The 21513-nt window shown below is 36.6% G+C and overlaps 1 protein-coding gene across 1 annotated transcript in view; it reads left to right on the forward strand.

Moving 5' to 3' along the window:
* The window catches only part of LOC115304941 (pregnancy zone protein-like), a 43122-nt gene extending 21846 nt beyond the window's left edge, over positions 1-21276 (forward strand). The window contains exons 15-36 of the mRNA XM_029955291.1: positions 1474-1623; positions 3746-3916; positions 6350-6440; positions 9201-9357; positions 9760-9988; positions 10485-10611; positions 10811-10929; positions 11153-11204; positions 13051-13134; positions 13641-13817; positions 14100-14187; positions 14830-14986; positions 15372-15446; positions 15705-15888; positions 16306-16529; positions 17269-17487; positions 17658-17788; positions 18161-18251; positions 18984-19052; positions 19426-19528; positions 20438-20479; positions 21104-21276. Coding sequence (XP_029811151.1) covers positions 1474-1623; positions 3746-3916; positions 6350-6440; positions 9201-9357; positions 9760-9988; positions 10485-10611; positions 10811-10929; positions 11153-11204; positions 13051-13134; positions 13641-13817; positions 14100-14187; positions 14830-14986; positions 15372-15446; positions 15705-15888; positions 16306-16529; positions 17269-17487; positions 17658-17788; positions 18161-18251; positions 18984-19052; positions 19426-19528; positions 20438-20479; positions 21104-21126 — 2763 coding nt within the window. The 3' untranslated portion in view covers positions 21127-21276. The remainder of the gene's footprint in view (positions 1-1473; positions 1624-3745; positions 3917-6349; positions 6441-9200; positions 9358-9759; positions 9989-10484; positions 10612-10810; positions 10930-11152; positions 11205-13050; positions 13135-13640; positions 13818-14099; positions 14188-14829; positions 14987-15371; positions 15447-15704; positions 15889-16305; positions 16530-17268; positions 17488-17657; positions 17789-18160; positions 18252-18983; positions 19053-19425; positions 19529-20437; positions 20480-21103) is intronic.
* The last annotated feature ends 237 nt before the right edge of the window (positions 21277-21513 follow it).

Raw genomic sequence — 21513 nt, forward strand, 5'->3', positions numbered from 1 at the left:
TCAAATATCTTGTAATTTATTCATCAAGAGTAGAGTAGGTTGTGAAAAACAGAAAAGTATTTCGAAGAAAAGTGACTATTTTTATTAAAAAGTTAAAAATGAGGACCCTAGAAGGTAGGTAACTTGGCAGGTTGATGAAGAGAGTGAATTGCAGGCTGAGAAGGTGAGAGAAGATCCAGGTGAGTTTGCAATGTGTGTTCCCTCCAACCAATAGTACACTTCAAGTATTTTCTTCAGTCTTCAATGGAATAGAGAAAAACTCTTTTCCCTCCAAAATTCTTACTTTTCCCTCTCTTTCTTACTTTAAAAATAACAGATTTAGTATGTAGGTTAAATACCATGTAACCCTTTAAATTGCCTGTCATTCTTAACTGGATATGATTATGTATTAAGGATAACAATGCAGGGCTCAAACGCAGGAGCAGTGAGTGAGATCATGACCTGAGCTGAAGTCAGATGCCTCACCTGACCAAGCCACCCAGGTGCCTCCAAAATAAACATTGAAAAAAACTTTTTAAAAAACAGGATTAGTTCACAGGTTAAATACGATATAACAGTTTAAATTGCTTGTCATTCTTAACTGGATAGAATTATTTTTAAGGATAATATTGATTAACTCTCTCTCTAAAAAATAAATAAACCTTAAAAAAAATTTTTAAGCGGCACCTGAATGATTCAGTTAAGCATCTTGCTTCAGCTCAGATCATGATCTCATGGTTCATGACTTTGAGCCCCAGGTCAGACTCTCTTCAGTCAACGTATAGCAGGCTTCCGACCCTCTGTCCCCCCTCTCTCAAGGAACAGATAGACTCACTGATCAGTGAGTTTCTCCTGGGCAGCACAGAATAAATAAAAATCTGAAAAAAATTATGCATAATTTCCAGTTATTTCATAGTTCTTATTCCTTATTCACAATTCTTTGAATTTTCTTTACCAGTCAACTGTAGGGTGCATATTAGATCTTCAGTTTTTCTTAATGAGCCAACAAATCCCCACTCCTGATAAACAGCACTGCACCCCTTTAGAATGCCAGATGACTAAGACGGAGACCTGCAGGAGACTTCAGGAGGCTGGTCTCTTTTCCAGGTGGAGTGTGACTTTTCATGGCACCATGCAAACACTAAACATTCACCACAAAGACACTGCAAGGAGACAGGTCCACTACAGCAAAGTATGTAACTTTGTTAGCAGTGTGCTTGTATTCCCTTTCAGGGTTCTATTTCATGATCAAAGCCAGTTTACATCTCACCAGTTACATAAGGACCAGGAAACCTCAGTTAACTGGAACTACATTTCCAATTTATTCCAAAGATAGTTAACTGGTAGTGCCTACATGTATGAACCTCTTAAGCCTGCTCCAAAATGGGTGAAGGGATACCAAGTGTAGAAAGAATTAGTCCTTGCCTGGGGTAGAAGAAAGTGAAGTTGTAAATGCTTAGAACATTTGCTGTCATAATCATATCCTTTTTACAGGTCAGTTTAGGCTTCTCCTCAGCCCAGAGCCTGCCAGCCTCAAATATCAACCTGGAGGTCTCAGCCACTCCCCATTCTCTCTGTGCCCTCCGAGCAGTAGACCAGAGTGTTCTGCTGATGAAGCCTAGAGATGAACTCTCGCCTCAGTTGGTGAGTCCCCATTCAGCCTTGGATGTCGGAAAATGCACATATGCTAAGACCAGTTATAACTGAGAGGACACTCAGGCATATTCTAGTAAGTTATGTATGAGCTGGACTTAAATTCAATTCCACAAAAGACATTGCACAAGGTGCTTAATGTAATCTCCTCTCACTTCATTCTCTCTCATAATATATTCTCAGTGAGGGACCAATATGGCTCCCCACTGCCCTCACCCCATAGCACAGTACCTTATGTATAAAAGATGCTAAACACAGTATTAATGAATGAACACATGAATACTAATTCTTTAAGGTGATTATGATTACCCTAATTTTATGAGTGAAGAAAACATAGCTAGGGCAGATAAAACTACTCTAGAATATATATATATATATATTCTATATATATATTATATATATATATTATATATTAAAGGTGGAATTTGAATCAAATGTCACTCCATGCTGCCTTTAATGCACCACATCAAGGTAGCATGTGAAATGTCCCATTTTAAAGCTTTCTTTAAAATCTAGATGCTTACTCACTGGCTTGAAATATGGACAAGAGTCTCTATTCAAACTTGTCTTTTAGAGATGTCTTTTGTAATAGAGCACTTTCAAAAAGTACCTATATTTTACTTTCACTGTCCCTTTTCTTATTTAACAATCTTCATTGCATCTTCACTAGAGGCTGGATCCTGCTCTGGGAATAGGAGTTCTAATGGTGAACTGTTTTGACCATCTTAGACTTACAGACTTATGAGGCATTAAAATAAGCAAGCAACAAAAACATATAAACATATAATAGTTCCAAATTTGAGTAAGGATAATGAAAGAAATAAAAAAAAGATGATGAGATAAAGAAAAAAAATGAGTGGGACATTGTTACAAATGGTGATTAGGAGTGTCTCCCTAAATGTTCAGAGCATAGGGGGGTGGTGTTTCCAAGAATGGGAGCAGCATGTCTGAAGGGCTTGAGGTCAAAACAAGACTAGAGTGTTCTAAATGGTAAAGAATAACCTATAAGTAATGGGGAGAGGAGAGAATGGTAGAGACTGTAGGTAAAATGGAAAGTAAGGTTGTAACAAGCTCTGTTAACCTGGAGTGGAGTTTGGAGTTGACAGTAAATGCTATGGTAAAATTGAAGAATTGTAAACAGAAGAGGGCCAATTCCAATTTATGTTAAGGAGATACTGTTTGCTGCTGAGAGAATGAGAGCAAGATTGAAGTAATGGGAACAAATAGTAGGTTATTATAGGAGCATAGACAAGAGGTGAATGCAGCCAGATTAGGAGGTCTGCGTGGAGGCCTGTGTTTATTTAATGACCTGGGTACCATGTGACTAAACAGGTGGCCAGATGACACCAGGCTCTGGGCAAAACTGAACTGCAATTGGTTTATTTCTAGGTTGCCTGAGCACTTAGTTTTTTTGTAGACTTGGAACTAAAATAGTAGACTAAACCAAACAAAAATAAAAAGCTCAGTAAGAGTTAAAAAAGAAAACTTAATCATAGGGAAGTGGGAAAAGAAATGAATTGGGAATTTACAAAGATTATTTATGACTGTTGGGATTATGAGTGGCTTTTCTGCTCCTGTCATACTTCTCTGTACTGTCCACATTTTTAGCTTCATTTTAAAAGTAGACATTTGGGGAACACTTAGGTGGTTCAGTTGGTTAAATATCTGACTCAATATTGGCTCAGGCTGTGATCTCGTGGTTGTAAGATCGAGCCTCATGTTGGGCTCCACACTAGTCATGGCACTTACTTGGGATTCTCTCTCTCCCTCTCTCTCTCTCTGCTTATGTATGTCTACCTATCTGTCTGTCTCAAAATAAATAAATAAACTAGGAGAGAGGAGACTTGAGGTTTATTCTCACTCAACCAAAATGGGTTCTGAGACTTTTATCAATTAATTTCATTTTTCTATGTACTGATTTCTTTTGTACAACAAGAGGATTAGGATGCATAATATTTATTATGTCTCCATGATTTGTCTATGTTTCTTTTTATCATGCTGGCATGGGAGTATGAAATAAACACCATGATCTTTTAAATCCCAGATTGAACATTATCACACTAAAAATGAACTTAAAAAACAAAGTTTTCTCTTTGTTCTCTCAATTTTGCAGGTCTATAATTTGCTGCCACTGAAGAAGGCCCCTACCTTTTTGTATGGTGGTTTCACCTATGAAGATGAAAATGATGAAAAATGTACCAATGCAAAAGACATAGTTCATGAAGGAATGATTTACACACCAAAGTGGGGTGTAAAAGATGATGACATTTTCACTATTTTTGCGGTAATTCATCTTCCCAAAAATATAAATAAAATTGAGTTAAAGTTTTGTTAAAATGGAGAACTAACAGACTTGTAAACTCTAGAATCTGATCCTGCACCTCCTAAAACAAAGCTAAGATTAATAGAAAAACTCTGGATCCTCAGAGGCATGGAGAACATTATATACCTACAGATATTCAATTATCAATTTATCTTGCACTGTTTAAAGTGCAAGTGGTATGATTTTAGGGTCTACAGCTTTAACCAAGTTGATCCTAAAGTTATTTACTATTGTCATATCCCACACCCCCATTATAAGAGATTTTAGTATGTGAGAATAGTGAAACATTTTCCATAGTGAAAGGTGAGTACTTATTGGTGGCTGTTATATCAGTTTGTTTGCACAGTAAATACAATGCTGAATGAATAAATGACTGAATACATGAAGTATAATAATACTTTCATCATCTTTAGTGCAGTAAAATTCAGGAAAACTGAAAGTAGTCTTTCACAAAGAGAAGATTTACAAACCTCAGGTCATAATGCTAGCATGTCTGGGGTATGTTACATAAAATGTTTATCTTCCAGGTGGACTGTAACTAGACAGTGTAATGAAGGGAGAATTTGTCCAGCTTGTGAGATTAAATTTTATCACACTACCAAAGAGGATTTAAAGCGCTTATTGTATCTTGAGGAAAACATGCCCTTCTTCCACAGCTTAACAGAGAGCAATTTAAATCTCCTTTTATTAGAGCCTACAGGATCATAAATCAGTTGATGGGAGGGGAGTAAGAAGAGGACTCTTTAGGTTCATCAGCTAGCTCTTTAATCTTTAAACATTTATTTCTGACTTCTTTCTCTCTATTTCATGTCACTACCACCACTCATAACTTTGTTGCAGCCTCCCACAGTTTCCCATGTACTCAGAGATAAGACAGCAGGTAGTATTTACCAGTGACTAATAGTAAGGAAAAAGGCCATTGGGACCGAGTGGACTTGAGGAATCAGGCTACTGTAGGCATCTGCATGTATGTTTTGGATGCAGAGATTCAAGATACTTAAAAGAAAATGAGAAAGAAAAGCAAGAATACATTAAGAAAGAGATGAGTTGAGCATAGATATTTAGGGGAAGGCATATTTTCCAATATAACAAGCAAAACAAAGCTTACTAACTTTAAAGAAAAATCTCAAATATGCAACCCTATAATTTCAAATGAAAAGAAACATAAACAATTACTCTGTACAATAAAGCCATGAGGTACACACACAAATATTTGTTGAAGAAAAGTAAGGGAAGGTAAATATACAGGTGTAAAATAGTTTCCTAGAAGATAAAGAGGCATCAAAATATAGCACACAAAAATCAGAAATAGGAATCAGTAGACATGGGTCCTAATCCCAATTTTTAGCCACTAACTGGATGAACTGGACTGTCCGTGACTCTGTTTTCACATTTATAAAGTAGCTCTTTTCCCGTTTGTGTGATATTTTCAGGATGATCCTATGAGCTATATGCATAATAATAATGAAAGTATGATCATGTAGGGAAGGAAAAATTCCAGTTGGAGTAAGACTTAAATTTCCATGAGACATTAACAAGAGAGAAAAAACAGTTTTATGCTCATGGAGGCCCAATAATGAAATTGAGACCTAAAGAAATGAAAAAACAGGAAGCTTTTAAACTTTTTAGAAAAAGAGAAAACAAAATTGTGAGAAATTGACAGGGTAAAGAACACATGTTTGGGAGGCACCTGAGTGGTCCAGTCAATTTGCTGTCCAACCTTGGCTCAGGTCATGGTCTCATGGTTTGTGGATTCGAGCTCTGCATTAGGCTCTGTGCTGACAGCTCAGAGCCTGGAACCTGCTTCAGATTTTGTCTCCTTCTCTCTCTGCCCATCCCCCACTTATGCTCTGTTTGTCTCAATAATAAATAAAAACATAGAAAGAAAGAGAAAGAAGGAAAAAGAAGGAAGGAAGGAAGAAAGGAAGGAAGGAAAGAAAGAAAGAAAGAAAAAAGAAAGAAAGAAAGAAAGAAAGAAAGAAAAAGAAAAGAAAGAAAGAAAGAAAGAGAAAAAGAGAAAGAAAACATATTTGGGAGCTTTAGAATTCTAAATGGAATTTGGGCTGAGGTCCGGGATTAGAAAAAAAATAACAGGGTTTATTCTACAGCATTCTTGGCTTTAAAGTTCCTATCTCTGGTGATAAGGATTTTTTTTTCCTTCTTAGTACAGGGAAGGTAACTTTCTTGTGGAACATATATTTACTGCTATGAGGACAGAGGAGGGACTGAATGTCCTTGAACCAGATGTTTCCCAAGTAGTTTAAATTCAAAATAGTCATTGTGCCATATTCATTTTGGACAGCCTGCTCTGGGCCTCTATAGTACAAATATATGAAAATATTCCATTCTCAAGACTGGAATGCCAATTTTCTTTAATAATCCATTTTCTTCCAGTCTGCAGGAGTAAATGTTTTCACCAATGCAAAAATCTACAGTACAACTTTTTGTCGTCTGCCTCCGCCATATCCTATGGCCTATGTAGAAGGTAAGTGTGTGATATTTTTGCCTGCTAAGATAATAAGGGGGCAATAATGTTTTGCTGGGGTGAGTTGGGATGAAAAGTTATTTTTCTGAGTATTAAATGTTGTGACTCTGCAGCGACTTCTTGGTGAGTTTTCTTCAAATAACATTACCCCCTTGAAAAGAAATAGAATTTTTAAAGCCATTATTGGTTTTTTTTTTACTCTCTCTCTGAAATCAAAATTGACCGATTTTTTGTCCTAACCTTCAGTAGTCTTGTGATTCCAAATCCTCCTTACCCAGTGTGGAATCAACACCTAAATTAGTCAGAATAAGACAGATTACACTGCAATAGCAACCGAACTCCCACATCTCAGTGACTAAGATTATAACAGTTTGTTTGTTTGTTTACTTATTTTGCTCATACAACACTACATATGAATCCAATAGCTATCTGGAACAGCATCTTGTCAATCAGTGAGTTAAGGGTAGCCATTCTACTTTCATCTTGTGACTCTATCTCCAATGTGGCATTCAAGATCATTACCATGGGAAAGCGGTGAAATTATTTTTTTGGCCTGCCATGGAAGTGGTTGTATCTGCCCTTACCACAAGAAAGGCTGAGAAATGTGAAGGATCATATGGACATAAGTTGTCTCTGTCATATTCTTTCATGAAAGTCATAATGACTTTGAAATGTTGAACAAAATAGAATAATCCAACTTTTGGCAGATCAACTACTGGTCTCCTTGTATGCTTTGAGTATACCCAGAAATGGGGAAAATTGAAAAAGATTCTGAGTATTCTTTTCTATAGCTATCAAGCCTAGGGAAAGTTCTCACTGCATATTTCTGTATCCAGGAATCCTACTTTCTAATAAGAAATGTGCTAAAGTGTTTCTTAAAAACAAAAGTAACACATACTTGAATACAGTAGATATTATTTACCTAAGAAGACAAAGAATAAAGTTCTAGTTGACGACAGAAGAACAAAAAAATCAGAATATTCCCTCAACAGAAAGAAAATTCTGGATAGAGAAAAAAAGCAGTGCACTAAAAGCCAACGGACATGTTCTCATCATACACTCGTGCGGTAGATCATATGGGACTTTGCAAATTCGCAGACTCATTTAAACTTTCAAAAGCTCAGTCTCTTCAAATCTAAAGTCAGAATGACAATATCATAAATAACTGAGCATATGTTATGAGCATAAATGAAAAAATATAATTACGATTCCATGAATAGTATATTTTTTAAAAATAACTGAAAAGAGGGAAGCCTGGGTGGCTCAGTCAGTTAGGCTTCTGACTCTTGATTTTGGCTCAGTTCATGATCTGGTGGTTCATGAGTATGAGCCCCACATTAGGCTCCACACTGGCGGTACAGAGTCTACTTGGGATTCTCTCCTTTCTCTCTCTCTCCTTCTCTCTCTGCCACCCCCCTGCTCACTCGCTCTCTCTCTCTCTCAATAAAGAAATAAAAATAATAACAAATGGAAAGCACTATTACTTTATTTTCATATCCCTCTTAATACCACTGTGTATTTTCTTTCCAACCATAAGAGAAAACATGTTGATAGAATGATCCAGAAAACCTAAAAACAGAGTAGTTTCATTATATTCTTACCCAAAATATTCTGTAAGGCTCTGTGAAAACTTTGCATTTGTATTTGTCACCTATCCATTCTTACCTTTTCCTTTTCAGTTACACCTCCTAACTCTTGTGCCTCGTCTCAAAATGATCTTAAAAACCACTCTAATTTACTTTTCTTGCCTCCAGTCCTTCTTCACTTCAATCTACGTAGGATACTATGAAAGGCACTATCACCCTATTCTCACTTTATTCTCATAGATGGTCACCATTTCCAGAATTCATAGAATTATTGTACATAAAGTTTTAAAAAGGCATATCCCACTATATTATGTATACATAATATGTATATTAACTTATATGTATATATTTCCACCTATGATCTTTAGATCTTCTGCTCTCTAGAGTATCACTTTTATTTAAATCAAGCTAACACCTACATTAAGAGAGCCACTTTATTTGTCTTGACCTTCATGGTACTTCATTATACTACTATACCTACTATTTACTCAAAAAACCCTTAAAATAGACATCTTGTTCCCTTTTCCCTGTGGAGTATCCTTTCTGACCTCCTTGTACATACTTTTAGAGCCCTTTCCTTCAAATATCTCCTTGATTCTCCTGTTTCTCATCTTTCAATGATCATCTAAAATTCTACCTTGGTAAAGTCTTCTCTGGTCACTCAAAAGTTCATTTTCTGTCCTTTATTAAGTTCCTGGGCTCTATAACATACTCTACCGTGTTCTGGTGTTTGTGTTCATATCTCATTCACTGTTGAGGACAAATGTGTTTCTGAAATCCTTTCTGTAGCTACTATTCATTCTTCTCCTTCGTCTCACGGCAAGTGAAGAACACGTGATCATCATTTCAGTGAAAAGGCAATATCTGGTGTGTTAAATTACTCTTTATTTCTCCCTTTACCAGTTGAATAATCAGTTTACAGAGAACTACATTTGTTTTCATTTCTAGAGAAATATCCATTTACCCCCAAACTCTTTGAAAGAACCATAGAATTAGCTTTCCAAGAGGACAAATAGATAAGTGAACAAGTTAAGAGGTTGGCAGGTTAAATTGTTCTGATAATAGACATTTCCCTGAGCAAATGACCTTACTCTGCTTGAGAAACTAGGCGACACTAAGAAATTCATGATAAAAATGAGGTTTACATAGGGTCCCTTGTATTGTCTTTCCACAGCCCTTCCACAACTCTTACCACACCGAGCACCTGGTGTTGGAGGAATTCTACCAACAGTAATGCTTGAGAATGTTCCATCCATGGTACACAGTCCTGTGAAAGAGATAATCCGGAAGTACTTCCCTGAGACCTGGATCTGGGACTTGGTGCCCCTCGAGTAGGTTGTGTTTTGCCCAGAATTTAGTTTACAAGATGTAACTCCTTCTCTTTGATTCTGATATTACCCTTAACTCCTGAGCCTTTCAGTTCTGCTTCATTTCTTTCTAGTAAACATTTAGGCTCATAGTTCATAGATCTCATAGATCAACAATGCAAAATTTTTTCTAATTTCATCCTGAGATATCTAAAATAATGGAAAGCAGGAAGCTACCCTTGCATCTAACAAGAAAAGAAAAATTTCCGGAGACCTGTTAAGAGTGCCAAGTTTAGCACTGATCACAATGGTATTTAGTTTAGCATTGACCACACTGGGTTACTGAGTAACCATGCTCTAGAATCAGCTATGGCCTGTGCTGAAAACAGTATTGACTCATAGTGTGCCTCTTTTTCCCTTTTCCAGTTTATCAGGTAGAAGTGAGTTGGCAGTGAAGGTCCCTGACACCATCACTGAGTGGAAGGCCAGTGCGCTCTGCTTATCTGGAAACACAGGGCTGGGTCTCTCCCCCATCACCTCTCTTCAAGTGTTCCAACCCTTCTTTGTGGAACTCACTCTCCCCTACTCTGTGGTGCGAGGAGAAGCCTTTACTCTCAAAGCTACCGTGTTCAATTATTTGTCCCACTGCATTCGGGTAAGGACACTTCTCTGGGAGCAAGCAAGAGTACAATTGCCATTCATTATCTAGGGCTCCTAGGTAACCCCCCAGGAAATAATAGCTGAGTAATGATGTAGCCTAATTTTGGAATGGAATAGGTGCTAAGAGCAAACCTACTGACCCATCCAAGGTGGTCACATTGTATTTCGTTGGGGTTTTATATTTTCTGTTTATTCCTAATTTCAGACATTATTTCTACCTGATTCCTTCTATTTTTTCCCCCTGAACTAAAGCAAGTATCTCTCCCTTGTGTTGGCACAAGCCTAAATCCTGGGAATGACTCAGTCCCCATCAGTTTTTCAGTTCCCTCCTGGCAACAGCTAAACTACAAAGCATTGGACAGGATTTACCTTGATTGACCATTTCTCGAAGCCCATCCAATAGTTTGCATGGTCTCTGGAAGCCCCTATCCTCTATTATTATCCCTCTGCCTGTGTTCTTTCTCACACTTATGTGTGGGTACGGGGGACAGGTCATCGTGCAGCTGGGAACCTTTCCTGACAACTCAGCCAACCTCATGAAAAAGGATGAAGCAACTCACTGTGTCTGTGGAAACAGGCAGAAAACTGTGTCCTGGGATGTGACTCCAAAGTCACTGGGTAAGTGATAAATGTGTTGACAACTACTTCCCATGTTGTAGTGACTTGCTTTCCACCCTGACCCAGATATATAGGGTTCTTTTCTCCCCCTTCAACAATGATGCACTGAAAGAAACCCATTACATCTCCTGGAGAAATTTAAAAAGAGAAACCTTTCAATATATATCGCTGTTTAACTCTTAAGGATCTTATTCTGCAGGAAAGGTGAATTTCACAGCTACTGTGGAGGCCTTGCAGTCTCAGGAATTGTGTGGAAATGAGGTGCCAACCTCTGTGCTTGGACAGAAGGATACGGTAGTGAAGCCCTTATTAGTTGAGGTACATGGATAAACTTCCTCTGGGTCTCAGAAGCCTTATTATACTATACTATATAGCATGATCTAATATGTATGTGACAGTGCCATTTCATTCCCCAAAATAAAAATGTCTCTGTAACTCAGTTTCTTACTAACATTTTCTCCTCTCCTTTAGAGTGATTGTTTTTTTTTGTTTCTACACTCAATATGACTTTACTTTTTCACTTTTTTTGTTCAATGAAAAGCCTGAAGGAATAGAACAGGAGAAAACTTTCAACACACTCCTCTGTGCATCAGGTAAGGGTCAAAAATAGACAAAATTCTCCTGGTCTGCTGCTTGCCAAAGTCTTGCTCTTTAGAATGCCATCTGTGGTATGTTTTCCTCTGGAGAAAAAAATTAGCCTACTCTCCCGTGTGCAAACATAAGGGTATTTGATTCAGAGCAATCTTTTCCTGACGAAGGCTCAAAGAAGATAAAGACTTACCTAAAAGCTTCTGGCTAATAAGGAAAACTATAGCTGATGACCACTGAACAGAATTCTTTCCAATATATTTGTGTTTTTCAAACGTTTCCCCTAAATAATTTTCAAAGAAATTGAAATACCTGTGTAACAAGAGTACCATTTATTATTCAATTGCTAGTTTAAATGTGCTCAAATTTAACTGACTCGTGTAAGTGATTTGAAGAAGAACTTCAAGTCACTAACATATATAGGAAACCAATATTTTACCAATACCATTAATACAATCATATAAAAATTACCATTAAAATGTCTAACTCTGCACCATCTAGAATCATCTTGAGGACAATGATTTGTGTGCAGATCTCCTCTTTTTATAAGCATCCCTTGATAATCTCTTTTAGTACAGAACATGAATAACAGCTTTGTACTGGAGATAGCAAAATGTACAACTTGGATCCTCACTGCTTTCCTAATTCAGACTCATGTATTCAGTTCCCCTCTTATCATCTCCACTGATGAGCCTGTAGGCTAATGGGCATTTCAAAACCAGTATGTTCAAAAGTACACATCTTCCGGTTCCCACAAACCTCCTCCTCCTACAATTTTTTATCCATCTCAGATCATAAAAATTCCATTATTCTACTGGCTTGAGATTAAAACTTTGGAATCATCCTTCATTATCACTTGGTTACATTCTACACCCAATCTATTTTCAAATAAGCTCCACCTTTCCATTTTATCCAGAATCTTCTTACTTCTCACCATGTCTAGCCAGTCTTTTCTCTCCTGGATCATCTCAATAACCCCCTAACTGGTCTCCTGGTCATCTTCCCTTGATCCCTGACAGCAAGAGGGATCATTTAAAGCATAGTTCAGATCATCTGCCTCTTCTGTTCACAACTTCCAAGAATGTCTCATGTCCCTGAAAGTTACAGCCTTTGTCTCCAATGTCTCATCCAAATCCTCGCTACTGCAATGACTTCATATCTTACTCTCTCCCTCACTCACCCTCCTCTGGCCACAGTGAACTCCTAGTCTCATCTTGGAACATAGCCAGCATGCTATGGAGTCTTTTCACTTTTTGTTCCTTTTTCCTGGAATTCTCTTCCCCCCAGATACGTATAAATCATATCTCTTGACATACTTCAAATCTGCAGTCACCTATTATTTTATCGAAGAGGGGAGTCTACTTCACACACCCACTTGCCACTTCACTTTGTCTTACCAGCTCTCCCATATAAACATTCTGCTTTAATTTTCTCTATAGAACTTATTACCATCTATCACACTAAATATTTGTTTATTATCTTATTACTCTTATTAAAATGAAAACTCTAGGAACTCAGGAAGTTTTTTTTAATTGTTGCATCATTGCACTTAAAGTAGAATCCAGTATATGGTATGCACTTAATGCATAGTTATGGAAGAGATGTTATTTTTAAAAATAAGCATAACATAAGGTACGTGCTCATTAAGAATGCTATACATATTTGACACAGACATACATTAATTAATAAGGACTTCACTGCAAGAAACTTGGATTGCATAAAAAAAATTATATGGTGATCAAGAGAAATGGCAGGCAAGAATTTGATCAAAATGGGGGAAACCTTCAAACAAAAGTAAGACATTTCTCTCATGTTTTACCTCCCTTATACATATTTGTCTTCTTTCATTAGAAGCTGGAGTGTCTGAAAAGTTGTCACTAAAAGTTCCTTCAGATGTGGTTGAAGGATCTGCCAGGGCGACATATTCGGTTTTGGGTGAGTCTGCCAGTCCGAGGCAAACAGCTGTCTGTCTCATTCTTCTCATTCAGGGAGCCTCACCAGCCATGGTTCATGAAGGCTTTGGCTGTAGGCATTGGTTTGAAAGAGTGCTAAGATAAGAATCACATTGTGTATTAGAAAGGGGGCTGAATAGATGTTCTGCTACCTTGGCCCCTCTAAAAAGTAACAAAGATTGCCCCTCAGTGCTCTCATCTTCAAGAGATTGACTAGGTGGGAGGCATCCTAACAGTTGGCTTTTACCGGACATGTTGTTCATCAGAAAAGATCTGCCCTGCCATTCATTTTTTTCCATCCTTAAACCATTGACTTTATTTTCCCTATTCTTCTCTGTCCTTCCTATTTCTTGTTTTTCTTCACCGCTTATGCTTTCTTGTCCTTCTCTCTATGTGATTTGACCTCACACTTAGCTAGTAATCTATCTTCCTTATCCCAACATAGACCAGCTCTGAGTTTCTCTGATTTTTTTGTCTTTCATTCCTCAGGTGATATACTAGGCTCTGCAATGCACAATCTTCAGAATCTTCTTCAGATGCCATATGGTTGTGGAGAGCAGAATATGATCCTTTTTGTCCCTAACATCTATGTCCTGAACTATCTGAATGAGACAGGACAGCTGACAGAGAGTATCAAGTCCAAAGCCATCACCTATCTCGTCAGTGGTGAGAGATTACCCCAAAAGGAGAAATATTGATTTCCTAAATAGTTCTTTCACTGAACTCAAATCAGCTTTTCTTCAATTGAGATTTAAAAATCACTATTGCTATGATAACCAATAAAATATCCCACTATACTACCAGAAAATTCAATGGCATTATTAAGAGTTGGAAACATTTTGATAAAATAGTCATTTTCCTAAGATTCCTTACCAAGTTTTGATGAAAAACTGACTAATTCTCCAATGTCTCTGCTATTTCATAAACCTACAAATACTTCCTTTTCAGGGTACCAAAAGCAGTTGAATTATAAGCATAGAGATGGTTCATACAGCACCTTTGGAGAACATTATGGTACAAGTGAGGGAAACACTTGGTAAGGTCATCATTTCCATATACTCACTGTGTATTCATTATATTTTGGAATTCTGGATATATTTATTCTCTGATATCTGAAGTTGTTTCATGGAATGCATTAGCCTTTAATAATCCTCAAGTCTGTCATCACTATCATGTGATCTCACAAATTCATGTATGAACACTCACCTGCTCCAATAGTACAGGAAATAGCAGTAAAATAAAGATCCCCCAAAATGGAAATATAAGGCAGAAAGTGTTGTAATGCGAATGGTAGGAAGGGAAGCTTCTATATTATGCATTAAGGTAAGGAAGAGGGAAAAGACAGAAGGATATTATAATGTAATAAAAATCATTCAGGAAATGGGAGTTTTGCTGACATAAAGGGTTATCGTGCAAACATTTTGCATGAAAAAAAGTGGAAAATAAGGAAAAAGGTCTTCATCAACTCTGAAGAAACCAATAAAGTTGAGAGATTTAAAAAAAATTCAGGTATTTGTCACACAAACAAAAAAAATTTAGTGTGTGTACATCCTGTCCCCAACAATCCCCTCAACGGTTTCCTCCACTGAGTTGCGAAGACCAATATCTGAATGTATTTGCCCAAAGTGAGCTTTAAATGTGAGATTGTCTTCATGTCTGTCTCTTCTGTGCTGGACAGGCTCACTGCATTTGTACTCAAGTCCTTTGCTCAAGCCCGGTCATACATTTTTGTGGATAACTCACACATCAAGGATTCCCTCACCTGGCTCTCACAGAAGCAGAAGAAAAATGGGTGTTTCCAACGCTCCGGATCACTACTAAACAATGCTATTAAGGTGATGCCATTAATTTTGTTCTGGTCCCTGAAAATAGTGACATGTAGTAGCAAAGATGCTCCTATGGATTCCTTAAGTCTTGGTAATATAGATTAGAGGTAGGGCGGTAGACTCTAAATCTTCTTAAATCTGACAAAAAACTAGTTTTTTTTCCCTAGGGGATCAAAATCGAGTGCAAAAGACCCCAATATATTATTAAAAGAGAGGGAAAGTGATCTGGAAATGATTCAATAATTTTAGGGTGGAAGAGAAAGAGGGGGAAATCAAACATATTGCACAAGAAAAGATGCTTTCTAGTAAGAAGTGCACAAGGGGCAAAGTAGAGTTATCCAACTCTGACTAATGAATATTGGAATGTTAGAATATCTGCCTGTGATCTTTACAGGGTGGGGTAGATGACGAAGTGACGCTTTCTGCCTACATCACCATTGCTCTGCTGGAGATGCCACTGGCCATCACTGTATGTACCAGCACAGTCCCTATACCTCTCTCACAAATATAAGGAATACAAATCATGAAATTATGAATCTCTGAGGAGAATGAGTTGTGGTGTTTAAATTGTTTAATTTTTGTATATTTTAAGACTAGATACTTTTGGAAGCTGCAGAGGAAATGATTCTCTGATCAGAATTGTGATGTTATTAATCTGATGTTAGCCTGGATACCATTCATTTGCCTAGTACTGCTAGGTAAAGATCTTTTCTCATCTGCTTTATAGGAACCTGTTGTCCACAATGCTCTGTTCTGCCTGGAAAATGCCTGGAAATCCATCTCAGAGTCAGAGGTCCAAGGAAATCTTGTCTATGCCAAAGCATTATTGGCCTATGCCTTTGCCCTAGCAGGAAACCAGGCCAAGCGAAAAGAGCTACTTGAATCACTGGACAAAGATGCTGTGAAAAAAGGTAAGAGATGCTACTGTGAAAAGAGGTAAAATTTAACTCCAGAATCATCAGTGAACAAAAGAAGGAAGAGGACCTATCGTGATTATATTATATTACATATATCACATTATATTATTATATTGATGATAAGATTATCATTGATCCAACACTTCAATTATCTAGGCAACATGGATTATTTTTTCAGTTCACACATTATACAGTTCAACCTCTAATATCACACAAGTATGTAATAGACACAAAGAAAAATGTGACTCACTGAAAAATTAAAATTAACTTTTTTGGGCAAAGAGTTGCTTGATTGATGATGAATATTTTTACATCAGTTCATTAGGTGAGCTCTAATTATAATGAGTATTCATGACTTAAATTTAAAAGTCATTCTTTCAGTTTAAGATCATATTCTTTTCCCTTTCAAAGATGAATCAATCCACTGGCAGCGTCCTGAGAAAGTTCAAGAAGTTCTGTCATTCTATTATCAACCCCGGGCCCCTTCTGTTGAAGTGGAGATGACTTCTTACTTGCTCCTTGCCTATCTTACTGTTTCACCTACCCCGTCTTCTGAAGACCTATCTGTGGCTTCAAAAATTGTGAAATGGATCACCAAGCAACAAAACCCCAATGGGGGCTTTTCCTCCACTCAGGTCTGTGGAGAGATTCTGGGAAGAAAAATAAATATATGAATACAAATGTAGACATAATCATATTCTAGGAGTTGAGTAATTAGATAATATTTCTAATTCACGCTTTCTCCATTCCTCCTTCAGCAGAAAGGTCCCAGCCTCATTTCTTAATATATTCATTATTGCTCTGTCCTCTGTATAGTCTTTCTTATCTTCTCTCCTTAGTTGACCCTAATCTGTAAAATAGATCAATTTTCCTAATGTAATATTTCATAAAATTACTTCCTTGATAAAGTAAGTCTTTTTTTCATTTAAAAACTGAATCATGTAATATTTTATTCAAGGTATTTCCTTTCCCCAGTAAATATGACTACTCCTATCTACTCTGTCTATACAAACCTTTCTCATGATTCATATATAACCATATTTCTAGCATTCCTCACAGTCATCTCTTACTAAACTAGCTCTGATTTATTCTTCTTTCTTTGAATGCTTACACATATATTGTTATAAAAATTTATAATTTATCAAAATAGCCTCTGCTTTATGTCAAATATCTAGGTCTAATTTCCGTATGTTTAGTGTAAATGACTTGAATGGGGAAACTTTTTAATGTCCCTCCAAGTACATAGAATAGTTTATGATTAATAACAAGTCTGTGTTTGTCACTAAATAACTCCAAGAAAGAGTAGGGCTGATATGATTTACAGTATGATTTTGTTACCTTCTCTCCTGTGATTTCTGCCCCATCTTTTTTCAGGATACAGTGGTAGCTCTTCAAGCCCTATCCAAATATGGAGCAGTGACATTCAGCAAAATAGAGAAAGCTGCTGTAGTCACTGTCAAGTCTTCAGAGACCTTCTCGAAAGACTTCCAAGTACACAATGCTAATCGCCTATTGCTTCAGGAAATCAGGTTGCCAGAGATCCCAGGGGAATATAGTACAACAGCATCAGGATCAGGATGTGTGTACCTCCAGGTGAGACTACCAGGGTGTAGGGGATGCTGCCTAGGAGAGAAAACGTCTTAAGAATTAGATACAAATCTCCAAATGGAAAAGGAAATGTGTCCTAAGAAGAGATATGAATCATCTAGAAGAGACAGACTATTGGAGTACAAAGATAAGAGATTTTTTTAAATTTGTTCTAGACATCCCTGAGATATAATATCCTGCCCAAGAAAGAAAGGAAAGTTCCCTTCACTCTGATGGTTGATACTCTCCCCAAGAACTGTGATGGAGTAGATGCTCACAGAAAACTCCAGATTCACATCAACATTAGGTAAATTCTTTGTAGGTAAGACCCTTTATAGAATACTGAGAAATTGATTTTCTTGTGCGAGGAACCTCCATTTTCCAAAATCACACTATGTGTATATGTAATTCTTACAATATTTACTAACAAGGAAATGTTCTTCACTCTTACTGAAAACCTTAACATTGAGAATATGATGTTGCCATACCTGCAGATTGTGAGTTCATAATGGTGGGTTTTCCAAACAGCCATAGCAGAAGCAAATAAAGGAGACAAGGAAGCTAACTGGTGGTTAAGGATAGAAAATACCAGAAATAAAAGAGAAAGGGAGATTTCTGTCTTAAATAAACTCCAAAGATTTTTGTTTGAATGCCTTCTCCCTATGTCTTGACTTCATAGTTACATTGGGAAAAGACCAAGCTCCAACATGGCCATTGTTGATGTGAAGATGATATCAGGCTTCATACCTGTGAAATTATCAGTGAGAAAGGTAAACCCTGAATCCCTTAACAAGTATCAAAGTCATGATAAATGCTGACATTTATGCTTTTCAATTTTATTTTACTGATTCAGTTTTACCTTACTTTGTTTTACTGATTCAGTTTTCAAGAGGATTACTCCCTCAAAATTACTTTTCTAGAGTGTGTTTACATCATTTTAATAGTGAGCCATCACTGCTATGTGGTCTCAAGTGTAAGACATAAGTCATAGACATGGTTAATGATGCTCCAGCAGGTCCTGAGATATCTAGGTATGTGGAGAGGTACTGAATTATCTTTCAATTATATATTTTAAAAAGGGGAAATATATCACACATATATACATGTATATGATATAAAAATATGTCATATATATAGATATGTATGTGATATTCTCCCTTTTTCTCTTTTTATGTAAATTATAATTCTCTCTCTCATATATCAGGAAAATATATATGTTATAGATAAATTAGATAGATGATAGATTGACAGGTAGTTAATTGATAGATAGATAGATAGATAGATACAGGGATACAGAGATACAGAGATACAGGGATACAGAGGTATAAACAGATGATAGATAATATAGAAAGGCTTAATAAATGTTACTATTATTCCTGAAGAAATCACAATTAGCAATTTGTATGTTTCTGAGCAGCCCATTAGATCATATATACTTGAAAAGTACTCTCAGCCTGGAATTTCCTCATCTCATATATCTGCCTTATGCTCTTGATCAACAGCTCCAAGAAAAGCCTCAGATTCAAAGGACTGAAGTGAGCACCAACCATGTCCTGATTTACTTTGAAGAGGTAAGATTCTGTGACTCTGTCAGATGTGGGAACACTACCAGATATCCCAACACACCAATCCAGATCCTAGATAATGATGTTTTTCATACACACAGGTGAAAGAGGAGAAAATAGCTATAGAGGGAAATGTAACATGAACAAGTCAACTGAGTTCAATTTATTAAATTTCACTGTCCATAGAATCATCTTTTTTGTCCTTTTTATATCTGTCATTGAGTGTGTTAGCCAAGTCTCAAAATGCCCCATTCTACCCATAGGTTATGTTACAGATGGATAGCATAACCATAAGATTTGATGATATCATCAGAAGAGAGGACGGTAACTAGTAACTAAGTTCATCTTTGATTCCAATTTGGTTTTTCTGTCTCTCCAGATAACCAATCAAACTCTGAGTTTCTCCTTCTCAGTGGAACAAGACATCCAAGTAAACAATTTAAAACCAGCTACTGTAAAAGCCTATGATTATTATGAGACAGGTAAGTGGGATTCATACACGCTGAGCTTTAAAAAGAAAACACTGAGGGGGGAAAAGAGGTGGTGGTGATGGAGGAGGGCACTTGTGGGGAAGAGCACTGGGTGTTGTATGGAAACCAATTTGACAATAAACTATTTTAAAAAAAAAAGAAAAAAGAAAACACTGACTAACCTGGTAAAGGATCACCTTAACGAAAACAAAACTGTGCAGTCGTTCACTGGAAGAGAACGTGAGTCTATTGTCATTTAATGGTCATATTCTTGTATGCAAACCTCTCATGTGCCCCCTAAACTTGTCTTAGAACCATTCTTATAAATCAATCATAAAGCAATAAGAGTTGTTTCTAAATTCTCCTATAACGCTATTTGTTCTGAACTGGATTATTCCAGAAATTTAAGAGTAGCAATATCTAAAAAGTATCTCAGTATTGATTTCTAAAGTTTGATCCATTTATGGCTTGTGCCTTCAGTAGTCTCACAAAATTTGGGAAACTCTGTAATATATCAGGAAATTCTTCCATTTGCTCATGACTTTGAACTAGAAACTTACCAGCATCATAACACGCTAGTAGTATTTAAACTTTACTCCTTCCTGGAGTTAGAAACAGTTTAGAGAGAAACGTACAACTCCAATAAGAAGAACCCAGCTGCAAAGAAGGCTATACAGTGTCCAAAGAAAGACAACCTTTCATTTGTGAAACCTGACCCAAATTCTGTATCCAAGCCCAATTTTCTCTTCCTGCCCCCTTCACCAATCCCACATGGTTTCGTACAGAAGTCATTCATTTTCATCAGCTCCATAACTGTGCTTTAAACTTTCTCTCTTAGTTTACCATTTATTTGTAATTAACTGTCCATAAGCCTATTACTGAATGTCTTCACTCTTTCTGTCTTATCATTTTGTGTTTCAGAGGAATTCACCATTGAAGAATACAGTGATCCTTGCAGTACTGGTAAAGTATAAACAGTAAAATCTAATGCCAACATAAAGAAAACAAGCATTTGTTGTCCACAGAAGGCTATTGTTTGAGTATATCCTTATGATATTATGAAAGTGCATGGTGTGTGATTTATGAAGCAAACTATTTCAAATGGATTATAAAATCTCTCAGTAAGAATAAATGCATATAAAATATAATTACTGAATCTGGTAGAACTTGTTTGCAGATGCATCAAGGAATTTGCCACATATAAAAACTAAATCATCTACTATATAGTTTACATTCTATTCCCATGGATGATATATTTATCGCCTATGACATTCTTAGGATGTTTCTACACTTATACCTATTAAGGTCAGGAAACTTTTCCCTGTAATTATCCATTTAGCACAGCATGAGAAATATGACCTATAAGATTTTCCTTTAGGCTGATCAACAATGTTCATCTTTGACAATATAACACTTGTTTGAGACTTTCAGTTCTCCATTCTAAAAGGGGGAGGAAAAGAACATCCCTATCATTAAAAAGAATTAAAATTTATTAAATTTGAATATTTATGATTGAAATATGAAAATTACTCCTTTAGTAGATGACAGAATTTCCCTAATCTTCCTACCTTGCATTCTACTGTTTAGAATATGAACACAGAAATGTTTAAAACTGGACACTAATGGACCCCATCCGATGATCTTCTCCAGCAACAAAGAACAAAGACTTACCAGGAGAAAAGATAGAGAAATAGGAGCTAGGAATTGGAATATATAAAATTTGTATGTGGAATAAATTTATGACACATACACATCTACAATTTCTTTTGTTTTTTTTATCAATGCTCTATTTCCCTTCTGAAATATTTTATCTATTTCCCATAGTATTTTTTTTAAACACTCTAAAAGCTCTACAGAAAGCTGCACTCAAAATACTATACATTTGTAGCAAAGTGGATCGATCTCGAGGGTGTCATGCTAAGCAAAATAAGTCAGGCAGAGAAGGACAAGAACCATATGTTTGCATTCATAGGTCTAACAGGAGAACAGGAGAAACC

The sequence above is a fragment of the Suricata suricatta genome, chromosome 10 (assembly GCF_006229205.1).
Source record: "Suricata suricatta isolate VVHF042 chromosome 10, meerkat_22Aug2017_6uvM2_HiC, whole genome shotgun sequence".
In the NCBI taxonomy this organism is placed as follows: Eukaryota; Metazoa; Chordata; class Mammalia; order Carnivora; family Herpestidae; genus Suricata; species Suricata suricatta.